At 36.3% G+C, this 15933-nt stretch overlaps 2 protein-coding genes across 6 annotated transcripts; both read left to right on the top strand.

Annotated features, from left to right (window-relative positions):
- The first annotated feature begins 2011 nt into the window (after positions 1-2011).
- BLOS2 (biogenesis of lysosome organelles complex 1 subunit-like protein) lies at positions 2012-4027 on the top strand. Of its 3 annotated transcripts, none has more exons than XM_087333634.1 (3): positions 2012-2095; positions 3123-3345; positions 3514-4027. In XM_087333634.1, exons 2-3 carry the CDS (start codon positions 3217-3219, stop codon positions 3781-3783), a joined length of 399 nt encoding a protein of 132 aa, XP_087189760.1. In that variant the 5' UTR covers positions 2012-2095; positions 3123-3216; the 3' UTR covers positions 3784-4027. The 3 variants fall into 3 exon arrangements, with proteins under 3 accessions (XP_087189760.1, XP_087189761.1, XP_087189763.1); XM_087333635.1 differs by having other exon boundaries at positions 2020-2095; positions 3136-3345; XM_087333637.1 differs by lacking the exon at positions 2012-2095 and adding an exon at positions 2185-2268.
- A 5051-nt stretch (positions 4028-9078) lies between these two features.
- Positions 9079-13027, top strand: LOC147852618 (OBERON-like protein). 3 transcript variants are annotated; one of them, XM_087333044.1, is made up of 3 exons: positions 9079-9214; positions 9791-11036; positions 12334-13027. In XM_087333044.1, the coding sequence occupies exons 2-3, from the start codon at positions 9884-9886 to the stop codon at positions 12963-12965; spliced, it is 1785 nt and encodes a 594-aa protein (XP_087189170.1). In that variant the 5' UTR covers positions 9079-9214; positions 9791-9883; the 3' UTR covers positions 12966-13027. The 3 variants fall into 3 exon arrangements, with proteins under 3 accessions (XP_087189170.1, XP_087189171.1, XP_087189169.1); XM_087333045.1 differs by having other exon boundaries at positions 9084-9220; positions 12367-13027; XM_087333043.1 differs by having other exon boundaries at positions 9084-9220.
- Positions 13028-15933: the final 2906 nt, after the last annotated feature.

Genomic DNA, 15933 nt, shown 5'->3' with positions numbered 1-15933 from the left:
CCACCCGACCACCCCCGAGTGAAGGGATCGAGACGGACTCGAGCCTCGATCGGCGTCCCATGCCACCGTTGTGGCGTCGAGTCGTACCTGGTGCTGGCGCACTCGCTACAAGATTTGACCCACCTCAAGACAGAGTCTCGACGTAGTCAACAAGATGATGAAATGAGGGTAGCTAGGCCTCTTATTTTTAGCGATACCCAAGGCCAGCCATGTTCACACTTGGCCCAATGGGTTGTCTCAATCCCAAGGATTAAAAGTAATCCTCCCCTTCTTTACACTCTCGTTTAACCCTCACACTTATCCACGTGTATAGAATACTACGGTAAATTCTCACCACGGGATATTATATGGTCATGCCCATAACACATTTGATGGCTCATGGATTTGCATTATTGCAATATATGTGTCAACAAGTCCAACCATGGATATCTATGATGCATTATCTTTTTATTGAGCATGAAAGATAATTTGTTGCATGAGAAATCAAATATTCAAGCATCGTAGTGGCCATTACTCAATGGATGTATTCCTCTAAGGATTCAACATTTTATATGCGAACAACAATTGGTAAGGTCATGACAAGATGTATTATCTTTTTCTAAGTGGGCACCATCAAGTGATTGGGAATTTTGTAATTTTTATGAAATGAATTGCGCATTTCTTCTCAAATGTTGTGTTAGCATTGAGAAGAGAAGTTGAAATCTCAATTCAATTGTTTATTTTGATTGGAGGGTCATTCATTTAGGAGATGTGGTTGATAATGAATCTCAAGGTTGTTGGCATTTGAAGATGCCAAACGAATGGATTTATTCGAGATAAATGACATGATATACTATTGTTGCATGGATCTTTGCAATTGAAAACAAATGTTGCACCTTTTGTGGATAGGCGGTTACAAGATGGTACATGCTTGTTATAGGTCACTACAAATATATTGTATCATCATGCAATGGCATCATTATCTTGGCTATCCCCTAAAGCAGAAAAGGTGTGGAATGTATGTAAGTCGAATGCAAGGTGGTGGCAAATATTACAGTGTGGTTGGCATTCCCATTTGTCATTTCATGCAAAGGTATTCACATCGAGAGTCATGATTGGTGGGATCCCAATAGGTTTAGCCTTAAAGAGACGAGGACTAGAGTCTAACACGTGTTTCTTTTGGATCATTCTGTTGGAGGACAGTACACATAGGTTCATCAAATGTCGTATAGTGTGTATAATTTGGAGGTACTTATCGGATGTTTGGCAAGTTTTAACCCATTACTATTTGAGGCCTCAACAATGGGTTTTTTCTCAGTATGTTCAAAATGGTCCAAATGACGAGATTTACGATATTGTTCCAATTTTTACGATATTGGGGACTACAATATGCATAATGCTTTCATGTTTGATAGTAGACATGGGGTGAAAGCCTATATGAAGAAGTTGAAAGACTGTATTCTTATGTGGAATTTCTAGATGTTAAAGCATGTAGGGTTCATTTCCTCAAGTGTATATTCAGGTTTTCAAGTGGCATTACAAGACGTCCCTCTCTCTACATAGGATATGATAAGTAGGTAAAGGAGACTAAGAAGTGTTGTAACAAGTGGATTTTACAAACAATTAATATAATTGTGTGCTTTTACCAGAGAGAGAGAGAGAGAGACTATAGTTCAGTTCATAAGGTTGCCAAAGAGATCAGGAGGTCATGGGTTTAACCCCTACATTCCACAATGGCATCTAGTAAATTAAGAGATATCTATGGAGCAATAGAGAGGTGAGAAAATTAGGTTTCGAACCCTAAACATTGGTGCTAATAGTCTAACTTACCACTAGGGTAAGCTGATTATGATAAAAATAAATAAATATATATATATATATATATATATATATATATATATATAGAGAGAGAGAGAGAGAGAGAGAGAGAGAGAGAGAGAGAGAGATGGAACTCGGAGGGCATTTTTGAAATAAAGGAAAACCCGAGGGTATTTCCAGATTGACAAATCCCCTCCCCCCCCCCCCCAAAAACACAAGTTTACACAACCCGAAGAAAGAAAGATCTCTGTGTGCGTGTCGTTGGATGGAGGAGCAGACAATCGATCGATCTGTTCAGGTAAACCTTGCATTCTCATTCTTCCATGTTTTTGAATTAACCCCAAATTACTTGTGTTTCGTATAACCTTGATCTCTCTCTCTCTCTCTCTCTCTCTCTCTCTCTATGCTTCTCTCTGTCATAACAACAGAGATTGCTCTGTTCTCCTGCTTCCACCATTTTAAAGTCTCGAGGTTTTTCTCGTTTTGTATTCTTTTAAATGACTTAAAATGTATTTCTGATTCTAGGATTATTAAGTGAAACGCTTTGGATTAAATTGGTTTCAAGTTTGATGATCATTGCATGAAAATTGTGCTGCTCTGGTAAGTTCAGGAATTCCCCATAGATTGTGTTATTCGCCCCAATGCATCTTGTCAACCCCAAAGACAGGGAAGCAAAGACCAAGGTGATGCATGTAGACCATGTAATTGGGAAGAAGAGGCTCATATGATTTCTCAAAGAGCTCATGGAATGGGTGTAGGGGTGTTCTCGGGAAACAAAAGAAACAGTTAGGGTTACTCTCGCAGTTTTGCCTTTCTTTCTATATTGAAAAATACCCACAGTCTTAGATCAAAGTTCAGGATGTGGTGTAGCATAGCTTAAGTGCACTAGCTAAGTTAAAATTCTAGCTAAATGTTTTTCGACTGGAGCCATCAATATATCAATGTTACCATCACATCCACAAAGTTATTCTCTATCTGTCCAAAACATCAATGTAACAATGAGGGGTTATTTACCGATAGGTGGCTATCTTCAAGAGTTCTGAAAATTTGGGTGATTTACATGTGTAAGGTGGGTGTGCCAATTTTGCATCCAATCTTATTTACTTTAAAGTATTGTGAAAGATTACCCCAATCTTCTATACTTCTAGGATTTCACAACCTAAAAAATTGGCTGTTTGCAAGGTAGCATCAATAAATTATTTGTTGTATATGGAAGTGATTATGTTATGACACTGGAAAAGTTAAAGAGATTCATCATACATAGGAAATACTGGGTATTTTGGAGTTTTTCCCTCATGTAATATATATGTGTATGTTCTTTGAAGTGTCTTTTTGCAGGAGGGACTATGAGTGTCATCTAAAAATGTTCAAATCGTTTTCATAAGTGCCCGCAAGCATATCACAATCATAAATAAAAAGATGGATTATGCTGAGGTTCCTACATGCAACACTTCTGAGGATCAACCTCAACCCCAGCATGATCCTCTTAGTTCAGCGATTCATTCTCTCTTTACAAATATCGCCACAATTGTCCAGTCTCAGCTTCAGGTGAATTCTCATGAGGATTACATGATTAAATCGTGTACAGTTTTTATCACTTTACTTTGGGTTTTATTTGGAATGGCTCTCTTTTAATCAAGCATATAGGTTGATGGATGTTTTCTTTTGAGGTAGATTTGCAGTGCTAAATAAACTGATGATTGGCTTTTTGTCTAGTGCAATACAGAGACACTTGAGCTCCTTGGAAAGATGAACTTACGAATCGCTGATGAGTATAACGAGTTTGGTGATTTTGCAGCAGGTCTACGTGTATTTGTAGAGAGACTGAAGCTGAAGAACGATAATTTTCAACAATATGTTGAGAGGATAGATGAGATGGAGAAAGAAATTGGGGATCTGGAGCACATTATCTCAAAACTAAACGAGAATACCAGCATTTTGGAAGCCAAGCTGCGGAAAGCTTACATAGACTTGCATACAAGCTAATCATTTTATTTTGAAGAAAAGAGAGGAAGTTTCATAGAAAGTTGTATGGATGTCTATAGAAGAATTTGACTCAGTCTACAAATTGCCCCTACTATTGAAGATGATGCATAAGATTAATGTAACAACATTCTTCCACCTGCGTTACTTTGGGCCAGATATGATAACAATCTGGTCCTAAATTATGATTTGTATCAATGTTGATTCACAACATTTATTTATTTTAATGTAAATGCATGTTGCTATTTGTTTCTTCACGAGTTGTTGTTTGTTGCTAGGACTTGTAACAATAGTTGTCTCCATGGAAGCTTCACCATTGAAATATGCTCAAGGATGGCTTTATTTGGGGCCCTTGTTTAAAAGAACAAAGTTTGCAGACATGAGTTTATCCATATGTTTTCCTACTCAAGTAGTCAGTACCCAAATAGTAATCACACTAGATGGAGTTCTGATGATGAGAAAGTTCAACTCCAACCATGGCCATATGCTGATTTAAAGTGGAAAGAACAATACCATTGAGAGATAACGTTCTTCATGTAAAGATGGGAAAAAGTGAATGTTTTTGTGCATCTTGGCTTCACGTTTCATTCTGTCCATTTTGATGCAGTGACTGTGAGAACAAGAATGGCATTGCCAACAGAAGTAGGCAAGAATTTCATGGAAGGAATGCCATCATTCCCGAAACAATTTGCGCAAAATTTCGTATCAGTAATCAGATTTTGTACATGCTAATGCTAATGCTTTGTGCAAACAAAATCAGGACAATTTGTATCATGGGATATGTTGATCCTTATTCTACTTGATGATTATATGCACCAGAGACTTGTTTACATAAGGTCCAAATGCTGATATGATTAATGTGAAAGTTGAACGTTTCCTCTAGAATGTGTCGCCTTTCATTATGGTATGTATTAACCTTGTCTTCAAAACATACCTGTTAATATACCAGAAAACCAAGGACCACACCCAATTTCATCAAAAGAATTTCTCCTTCGAAACCAGCATATGTGCCAATAACAAAGCATCGCACAAACGTGCACATGGCTAATATGGCTCACCCCTCATTTTTGCAATCGCGTTGGTTTACCTTGCTTGTCAATTCTATAAGTAAAACTATTTACGATTTTAAGTTCACAAATATGATTATTTAAATGTATATCCTTTAGTGACAAATAACGAACAATGTCCTTGTTCTTTCTTTCTTTCTTTGGCAGTATGCCACACTTTGTCAAATATTTATCATCAAAATCAATGCCGATTTCTGATTTTTGCTTTCCCACTATGTATGAAGGGTAAAGTAATCATACTTGGATTTCCACTTGGAGGTGAGTAAGGACATTATGAATGCTTCCCTCACTATCCTATCATCCTTGATTTAAAATGCAAACACTTTATTATTAAATTTAACTTGTGGATTAAGATATGAAGCCTGAGATGGTGGCCAACATATGGAGGTACCCTCAACTTGTTTTAAAGTAAAGGGTGTACAAAACTTTAATGGTTTCTCTTCCTTCTTCTTGTCTTCATATTTTGCTTGGTCAAGTAGATCTTATTTTCAACAAGGCATGCATATCTACGTTTACTCATGCCTGGCATTTTTACGTTTGTGAATTTGGCTTCTGTTTTCAATCATCCTATTTTATCTCATTTTTCTTTTCATATGCTATTTACCATTCCAATAAGGCTTCTTATATATCCAAGTTGTCTTAACATGGTAACTAAGGCAAGGTTAACTTTCTTGAAAGTTTCTTAGAGGAAACGATACTTTTTAGAGCGAGAAGGCTTGATAACTTATGATACATTTTCTTTTACACAATATGTCTAAGCGAATTGGAATTTCAAATATAAAAGAAACATTCTTACTCTTGCTATGTTAAATTGATAGGCATAATCAGACGTAGAAAAATTAAAACAAATCAAATTAGAGGTATGAAAAAAAACAACATTTAGACAATATGATTGAAGTAATCTAAACTTGGGTTCCAAAAGACAACATTTCTTTCTGTACATTCTCAGCACAAGACAAACATTGAATATTTATTGTTTTTAAGCCGAGTTTTTGGGCCATCTGCCCTCTTATTAAGTGTACGTCAAGCTTCAACTTATAGCATGAATTGAGAGTGCCAACTCCTTACACCCTTACAACCTTCAACTTGAAAGGCAAACAAGTTTGTCTGCATTTATTAATCTATAATAGGAATAGATGATTACACATTGTAAGGCATAACACCTTATGAACTTGTCAAGAGACTATCAAAGGCTCACTAGATTAACCAAGAACAACTAAGTCGTTTGTAAAATGAGCTTTTCCCGTTTAATATTTTGTTATTTCTAAAGAAAGCCACCAACAACTGGATAAATTAATCAAGGTCAAGTCAATTGTTGAAAACTCCTTTTATAGTTTAATATGTTGTATAATTCCTACACATTGCAAAACAATCCTTATATCTAATGCTATTATCTACCATAAAATATATTTTTGTTTAAATTGCGAGGTTTCGCAACATAATATGTTGTTGTAGAATACTTTGCATACAATATGTGTAGATATACGTATGCTAAGTATTCTAACTTTTTCAAAAAAATACTTAGAATACGTATTTTACAGATAAAATATGTTAAATGTTTAGCATACGTGTAGAATACTTTAAATACATAGAATACGTGTAAAAAACATTACATACTTCTTAGATTTTAAAGTTTTCTTTAATAAATTTTAAAATTTTAAAATTTTAAAACTTTTTTGAAATGTGAAACACTCATTAAATACAAAGAATTCATGAAAAATAAAAAGCTGGCAGTTATAAAACGTAGAATATGTGTAGAATACTTCAAAGTATTTTGAAACGTATTCTAAAAACGTAGAGTACACATTTTTTAACAACTATGCAACATTATGAAATTTTAAGTCTTAAGTTCCTTGTCACATGATATCGGGTGTAAGGGTAGTTACTACCAAAGGAGACTTTAAGCCCTACACTATCCGGTGAAATCTGTATAAGTATGAAAGGTTCATAATGCTGGAAACATTTCAATAGAAAAACTTTCTTTATCTCTTCTTAAGAAGATAAAGATGAAAGATACCCAACATTTACTAGCCATTGCACATGGTTTGACTACATTTCCTTTGAAAAATGTACAAGGAGAGTGGGCATTGTTGAGAGAATCAATGTTGGGAAAGATAAGATAGCAATGCATTTAGGCATTTTATTTATTGTAGACAAAAATGATGGTGGTTTCGAGTGACGTACAAGGGTTAGAGAGAGAGAGAGTGAGAGAGAGAGAGAGAGAGAGAGAGAGAGAGAGAGAGAGAGTGAAAACATGTCATAATATGTTATCGTCTACCATTTTGAAGATGTCCCTATCCCATCATATTCATATATATCATTAACAAGAGATCAAAAATGAAATTAGCTATAGGCATGGGTAATAAAATTATTACAATGTGAGGCACCATGATTTCTTATACAAACATGTGCCAAATATATTGTACATTGTTTAATTAAGGTCTGTATTCTACATGAATCTTGTTTGCATGAAAAGGTTTTTGGGTAACCTCGGAAACGAACCAAGTGCTGCTTCTAGAGGGAAACAATTGATTCTCAAGATCCAAATAGCTCTATTGCTTCCTTTGCACTATTGGCCTCTTTTAACCCTACATTGATCGCAATTACAAAGGGTAAAGAGAATAATGTGATAGGAAAACAAGAAATGACTTCATTGGAAATCTAGATGTCTTGTCTAAGGATAACTCTTTCTTAATACTCTTGTAACTTAACGAATGTCTCAAAAAATGATAAGGATATCGATCTAGAGGTGATGTTAATGATCTATTACCATATTGTTTTTAGAGATATTGTTGCCAACTTGATGATGTATATAGTTCGATAGTAGTTTGTCAAAATATTTGATAGCATTAGTTAAATTTTAACTCTTTTTTAAGTGTTTCCACCGCATTGTGTTGCATGTTATATCAACTAACTCAAATATATTTATCCATTTTTGGAAAATAAATAAATAAATTATATATATATATATTTATCCATGTAAGAAAAGCTTTTGGTTTTATAATTTCATTGCCCTTTTTACTGAAAACTCAAGTTGTTGCTACCCCTTTCCTATTGTGCATGATCATCATGAGCAAAACCTTAGCCATACATTCATTAATCACCCATATACTTTCTATTATTGCGTTTAGTAATGATGGAAACCCAATTTTAATTACATACAACATCATTACATGCTTGAGCACAACCTGTTTAGATATGCCCTAACTTACCTAGAGAAGTGTGGAATTCGTTCCCACGTGGGTTTATATATCAATCGACACTTGACTAAATGAGAGAGAGTTTGATTGATTATTACATAGATGATCCTGCACAACAGAGTTTCAATTCGATGTAAGTCGATTGTACTTACAAAGTGTAAAAAAGACAAACAAAACTCTTACCAAAAATAGAGCGATTGGTTGTCACCCAAGTCCACAATATCATCTCATCTCACACACGACTCTAAAAAAGAAGAAAGTCTTTGTTACGTGTGATTGTCCAACAATATAGCCGACCACATGATAACAAGATGAAGGAAGGGGGCCCGAAAGAGGGCAAGTAAAGACCAAGTATCAATGTGATTCTGATATCTTCATGTATCGCGTCGACGCAAGGTCGAGAGAGAGAGAGAGAGAGAGAGAAGGCAAAACATTTGGAACGATTTTTATTTTTATTTTTCCAAAATGAAGCGACTTTCCCATTAGTTAGGTAGGATTATTACAAAGAGACTGTACAAGGAGGCTTAAACATAGATCGGGGAATCTCTCTCCGATCAAGTTCAAGAAATTGAGACTAGTTACATCGCCTTTCGGACTGACTACTTAGTGGATTTTGGAATGATTTTGATTTGGCTCCATTAAGCAACTTCAAGATGCAGAGGAGAGGAGGAATATATATGTAGCATAAAAAAGTTTAATTTAGTGGATTATTATTGATTGGCATTTTGGGTGTGCCTTTTGATTATTTTTTTGACTCTATGGTAAGCAAGAAGGCAAAAGGCAAAAAGCAAAAAACAGAGGAAAGGAAGAGGAAGGCAAAAGACAGAGAGAGAAAGAGAGAGAGAGGGGGGGGGGGGGTAAAAAGGAAATTCTCTCTGGAAATTTTCTTTCTTTTGGTCAAGAAAATTTCTTCTCTTCCCCCTCCCCAATATATCTCAAGGCATGTATTATGTATGTATTGTATGTAGTAGTAACTCAAAAGCAAAACTCAGAGGAAGTCAAGAGGAGTTTCTGAGATCTTCAAGCTTTTCTTTTTCATCAAAGGCCCCAGAATTTCTGTCCTTGTTTCTCTTCTTCCTTTTTAGTTCCACTCTTCGTGTATGTGTGAGAAGACAGAGACAGAGACAGAGACAGAGCAAAGAAGCTACATACACATATCTCCCCTCCCTCTCTCTTTCAGGTAAGCTCTAGATCTTTTTATATTTATATAGATATAAATATATACATATAAATAAATATATATATATATATTCTAATACTCTCTTTGAAAGCTGAGTGTGTCGTTTACCTGTTCCTTTCAACTCCATTTTACTCTGTTTTTCCTATTCGCTTCTTCTTCGTCTTTCACACTTTTCTTAGTTTTTTTGGTAATGCCCATTTCTTGAAAGCGAATCCCCTGTTTTTATTATGATTTCATTTTTTATTTATTTTTAACATACTTGTTATACCCTTGCGAGAATTGCAGAAATGGTTCCCTTTTTCATCTTCATTTACCTAAAAAAATGATGGTTGGTTTGTTTTATGCTTCCATTAGTGCTCAATTTTGCTGTGTTTTGATCTTCTGATGATCTGTACCCTCTCCAAACAGAGTCTTCGTTTTTGGATCTTCGTATTTATCTATACCTTGTGTGCACTTTGTTTTGTCATCCCCATTTGCACTCTTTTTTTCTAGTTTTTTTTTTCACTCCAGTTGATCTATTTTTCTGGTTCTTTCCTTATTGCCCACTTTTGTTTCTTTTGTACAGATCAATGTAATGCTGGAGCCTGAAATCGAGCTCAATCTCACTCACACATTATAAAAAGCTTCTAGATTCACTCTCCAAAGATCTCAGAGTTATGAAACGAGCACGATCAAATGTGCAAGGAGAGAATGTGCTATCAGCATCATCATCGCTCTCATTACCCTCCGCACAAAGAGGAGCATTAGTTTGTCTCCCTACACAAGAGAGATCCTTATCCTTGGCATCTTCCCAGGGTCATCAAGCGTCTATAAATATGAGAGAACGTGTCAGTGGCTCTCCTGAAAGTGACAGCTCAAGAGAAACATGGGACGATGCTGACTTTCATGCACAGAAAGCACCTCGGAATGCCCACGGAAACCCAAATAATAGAGAAGACAATGGGAACCATGGTGATATGCATCGAATAAGAGGGTCAAACTATCCCACTCTCCAAGATATCGCATGTGAACCTATTGAAGCTATTGCAGAATCGATGTCAGGGAAGCCTCGGGAGTTATCTGAAGACAGGAAGGCAGAATTAAGAGAGATTTTGAATGGCAATGGAGGAACTGAAAAAAGGGAAGAATTTGCAATGCTTCAAAACAAGGTATTGAGCCGAAAAGACCTTACTCCACAAACATTAACCCGAGCCAATAGATCTCAACTTGAAATTCTGGTTGCTATAAAGACTGGCATACAAGCTTTTCTGCACCCAGACATACCCATAACCCAAGGTTCGCTAATGGAGGTCTTTTTCTATAAAAGGTGTAGGAATGTAGCTTGCCAAAATGAGCTTCCAGGAAGTGGATGTGCATGTGAAGTATGTAGCACGAAAAATGGCTTTTGCAACACTTGCATGTGTACAATATGTAGCAAATTCGACTTCGATGTCAATACATGTAGGTGGATTGGATGTGATGTATGTTCACATTGGACTCATACTGATTGTGCAATACGGGTAGGACAAATAGCCATGGGTAGCTCAAGGAAGAGAAATGGTTGCTCTCCAGAGATGCTGTACACATGTATAGCATGTAAGCATGTATCAGAATTGTTCGGCTGGGTTAAAGATGTGTTTCATACTTGTGCTGATGAATGGGAGGTTGAGCATCTTGTGAAGGAGTTTGACACTGTGCGAAGAATATTCCATGGAAGCAAGGATTCAAAGGGGAAAAGGCTGTTCTCAAAGGCAGAGGAACTATTGAAGAAGCTCAAGGATGGAATTGATCAGAGTGTGGCATGCAAGGAAATGCAATGCTTCTTTCAAGGTACACTTTTTTCATATCGGATCCTTATAAGCATTGAAAAGTAAAGGTGATTTTTTTTGTTTCTTGTTCAATATTACTGTCATTTTTGTGTTTCTTGTTGTTTTTAGGTTACCCAACTCTCGTAGATAAATATTAATGATATGATATGCACACACAATGTAATGTGGCATACAAATTCCTTCATGTGTCATTATCAGTTTACGTTTGAATTGAGTGTATATTGCTTCCCAATGTCATTGCATCTCCTGATAAAGACTCAAATCTAGCCATTAGCATTGAATATTTAATCCAAAAGGAGAATAAATCTCTGTAAAAAATCTCGAGTAGGCGATGCAACTTATGGATCAGAGACCTCTTTACAATATACATGCATATTCATCATCAAATATGACCTGAAACGAAAAATCTCTTATTTTGTACTATATATTGAGCAATTAAGTGAAGTTGCCAATACTCTGAGTTGTGTGAAGCTGACCTGCTGAAATGAAGCCCCTGGTTTAAAGTGGTGAGCCAAGATTCTGACTTGGATGAGGAGTGATGATTGATGCTCCTGAAATGGGATTTCTATTGTCATATCTATAGAATGTGAAGATATACATGTTCTACTCGTCAATCATCATTTTGTTAGGCTTGTAGAATATCATTTTTCTCATTTTTCTCATTCTTCAGGTTCTACGTTTCATTCTAAAATTCTCAATGGCTCATGAATTTGTGAAGATGTTTGTGTTAAGCAGATATCCTCAATGGCTCATGAATTTGTGCGTGTAATTTTGTTCGATTCTCTTTCTAGGGCATTCTCTTTTTCTCTCTCAATCAAGTTGGGTTTTTGTGCATATACTCTTGTCTCATAGACTTCAGACAGTCGTAAGTCTGATCAATATTAAATCCTTAATTGTACATCATATAAAGTTTCATTACACCTATCTTTTATCGGAGGAAGATTGGTCCCTGTCACCTCTCTATTTCTGAAGTTTGATTGGCTTGTAATTACTCAAGCTTTGCATAAGTGTAACGTTTGATAGTTTGTTTCCAAGTATGGTATGGATAGCACATTCACCTTCTCCAAAAACGGCGTAGTTTTATGTTTTGATATGCAAACACCAAACCCATTACTGGAGACTTGAACCCAAAACCTTAATGTAGCATCTGGGTTTTAGAATGTCAATCGGTTAATCTCATGGCAATAATTTTATGGGGACATTGAAAGTTTCTTATTTGATATATAAAGACGATGCTATCACATTGTGCTTTAGAACTTAAAATTTTGCATGAAAAGAACTCTATATATTCAATTAAGGTACAGAGACAAAGAGAGAAATCATGATGACAGAAGCAGAAGCAGAGGATGCACGAGAATATGAAGGGGACGGCGATCACATGAAAATGATTGAACCTCGGGAAGTGTGTGCTCGTATTGCTGATGTTGTCCATGAGGCCATGGCTAAAATGGAGACAGTGGCTGTAGACAAAGTCCGGGGTGTGGAGAAAGCTCATGCCAGTTTTGAAGCTCATGATAAAGAACTTGAAGACAAGAAGAGATATTTACAAGAGCTCCAGCGGGAAAGGTTAAAAAGGAAGCAGGAGATCGAGGAGCTAGCGATGATGATAAGGTTAAAAGTTGCCGAGGCCGATATGTTCCAAACAAGAGCTGATGATGCACGACGAGAAGCTGACGGTTTGCGCCGTCTTGTTGCGGAGAAGTCAGAGAAATCTGAAGAGGAATATTCGAGATACCTAAAATTAAGGCTGAGTGAAGTGGATGCTGATCGACGTGCGTTATTCGAAAAGATTCAAGTTCGAGAGCATTCTCAATTGCAACCAGATGTTTCCCAAATGCTAACTTTGTGTAAGATACAAGAGTTGCTCAAATGGGTCTCCAAAAGAGAACCTAGTATGGTGGTCAATGAAGCTTCAGAGCTGCCATTGTAACATGGATAAAAAAAAACACACGAATGTGTATGCATTTTTAACTAATGGTGTTTTTTCTCTTTCTCCGTTTTCTCTGGTATATATGTGCATATGCACAAAGTTATTTCTTTATGTATGTGCTCAAGTTTTATGCATGCTGTAATGCATGTATTTATATACCTGAGTGTGTACGTGAGAATGTAGGTAATACATGAAAATGTTTTGAATGTATGGATGTAGGCAAGTTTGTGTGTGTATGTATGCAGTTTTATGTATTAAAAATGCATACTGTTTTTCGTTGAATCAAGAAGTTAAAAATGCATACTGTTTTTCGTTGAATCAAGAAGTGAAATAAACCTGTTTTCCAAATCTAGGAACTTTTTGCAAGTACGCCTCTTCAAACAGTAAGATTGCCCCTTTTCAAGTTTCTGTTTAGTTATATGTCCTTTGGAATTATCGAGATTATATAGAATGCGAAAGCCTAATTTACTTTTAATATGTACTATAGTTTTGTCAAGACTTGAGATGAACAATGAACAAAGAATCATAAGCAATTGTCATTATAATTGTACTTAAAACATTGGCTCATGCATATGTTGAATGATTGTAGTTGTATATACAATAAGTCACATGTCTCCCACTAAGTATATTGTTTGTTTTTCTTTCACACAGGATGATAGCAAAACTTGGGTTTTGTAATTGCAATTAAGGTGAGGATTAGATTAATAAGATGAATTCTCAAGGCAAATATTGCAATTAGATGTGATTTTGTAGGAATCAGGCAGAGATAGGTGTAATTATGGAGTGATTAGTCATGGATGAAGGTGCGGTTTACAGTCTGATTAAGGTGAGGGTTAAATGCTTGGAGGAATGTGAGTGCCGTGGATCGATCTGGATTCGTAAGGCGTAGATAACTAAGGACTAGATCTTCAAGATCACTATTAATGTCATCCTCATTGCTGATTGCGTTGTTAATGTTGTCATTAATGGGTCGGTCAATCACTCTCTTATCAGTAATCACATCATTAGTGGGTTGATTAATCAACTCCACCTCAGTAATTTCGTCATGAATGATTTGATTAACCCACTCTTGATTAGCTAATTGTGCCTTAATTGTCGTTAAAATTTGCTCTGCAGCATCGGATTTCGCCTTGAGTCTTTTCATTTGATGGCTAATCTGCTTCTGTCTTATTAATTGGATTACACTGCGATGGGCACAAAATAGTTTTCCAAATAGAGTAGAATTAACCTTAACCTTAATCTTATGATTAACCTCCATCTTCGCATTAATCCTGCTATTAGCTTCCCTAATTACATCATTGGCGACTAATTCAGTGGATTGTTGATAGTCAGACCTACTGCAGTTAATCGTCTCCGATTCTGAGCTCCAGTCGATGTAATCAGAATCGGTACTATGCATCATTAATGAAGACTTAGTAGTAATCGACGATGATTTACTAGTTATCGATGAAGAATGACCGGCCATCAGAGGAGCGGGATCAGGGGACTTGGCCTTCCTAATGAAGCTGCAAAACTTGTTATGGTATTCTTCTTGAGGATTAGTGGAGTTTATGTCATGTGAAGGAGGAGGAGTGGGCAGGATTAGTGATTGTGGGGTGTGATTAAAGAGGCTTGATGTTGAGGAGGAGCCTGATCTGCTGAGGAGACGTTTGAGCTTAATCATGGCTATTATTAGTCGCAGGAATCAAAAGGATGGTCTGATCAAACTAATCAGGGGGTTGAAGCACTAATCAAGGCCTATTATCGGTTGCAGGAATCAAGTTTTGTGTGACCAAACTATTCAAGGGTGAGATTAAAGGACTAAAATGGGATCTTAATCATCCACTTAATTATTCTTTTGTGTTGTTCAGAGGCAGCCTACCCTGTTCCCCGCCATTGATAGCAGTATAAATATATGAAATGGGGCATACATCATGTCTGAAAATGAAGGAACGAATTAATTAATGTGGGAAGCGATTTAATCTAATGCAGGAATTGAAATAAGTATGTATAAAAACAAAACAGAACAAATTGAAAAATTGGATAAGGATTAAAAAACAAAAAATTGAAAAATTGGATAAGGATTAAAATATGTAGGGGGTGGGGGTCTAGAAATATAATTTTGATTAACACATACACACAGAAACAGGGTTCGAATCCTCCCTTGCACACATTTTACTGTCACTCACACACACACACACAAAACAAAAAGAAGAAGCTCTTTTTCTTAGTCTCTTTTTAAGGCATCCATCCAAAGCCTATCTATCTATCTATCCTATTTCCTACCCAAAACAAGCAAGGCCAATCTTTCTTTGTACCTAGCTAGCTATAGATAGATAACTACTACTAGCTAGCTAGCTATAGCCTAATATGCAGGTTCTTCCACAATCCCAACAAATACATACCTCTTTCCCTCTTTCCCGAACTAGACAAATTAGACACACAGAGAGATAAAGACACACTATACAGAGGGACAAAGAACTTTGGTCGAGTAGAGTAGTGTATTTGAGGATTTGTTGATAGCAGGTGTTTTATTGTATTTTGTAGCATATGGTGGGTATATTCGTAAATGCCTAGGCTGGTTACGATGAATTTCCCCTGGAATCTATTCAATGTTGAGCGCCCACATGTAAAATTGAAGATTTAGATTTGTCGACCTGGAGCATGTGGGAATGTGCAAATGAAATCATGTGAAATTGCTAGAATGGTGTTACAACATACACATGGCTTCCTTACCTAGATAGCCAATGGGCCCCCAATTGGGTTAAAAACACGTTGGATGTTTAGACTCAGACGCAGAAGTGCCTAAAATTGTTTTAAATAGAACATAAAATTCCCATCAATTGTCATCTCTAGCAAAGCCTCTACCCGTTGTAATTCCTCTTTTGTCCCCATGACAATAACAAATTCTGTAATAGAGAGAGCCTAGATAATAATAAAAAATACTTCAATCCATAGGCTAAGACTTTGCTTGACAAAAGAAATTGTT

Source organism: Azolla caroliniana, unplaced genomic scaffold (genome assembly GCF_043228905.1).
Source record: "Azolla caroliniana isolate FFs.n. ecotype wild unplaced genomic scaffold, voAzoCaro1.0.p SCAF_17, whole genome shotgun sequence".
Lineage (NCBI taxonomy): Eukaryota > Viridiplantae > Streptophyta > Polypodiopsida > Salviniales > Salviniaceae > Azolla > Azolla caroliniana.
This window is presented reverse-complemented; position numbering and strand designations above follow the sequence as displayed.

Bases quoted from the DNA above. Each gene is read 5' to 3' on its own strand.
- BLOS2 (XM_087333634.1), top strand. From the start codon at position 3,217: ATGGATTATGCTGAGGTTCCTACATGCAACACTTCTGAGGATCAACCT. The intron at 3,346-3,513 runs GTGAATTCTCAT...CTTTTTGTCTAG, and splicing joins TTGTCCAGTCTCAGCTTCAG to TGCAATACAGAGACACTTGA.
- LOC147852618 (XM_087333044.1), top strand. From the start codon at position 9,884: ATGAAACGAGCACGATCAAATGTGCAAGGAGAGAATGTGCTATCAGCA. The intron at 11,037-12,333 runs GTACACTTTTTT...TATTCAATTAAG, and splicing joins AATGCAATGCTTCTTTCAAG to GTACAGAGACAAAGAGAGAA.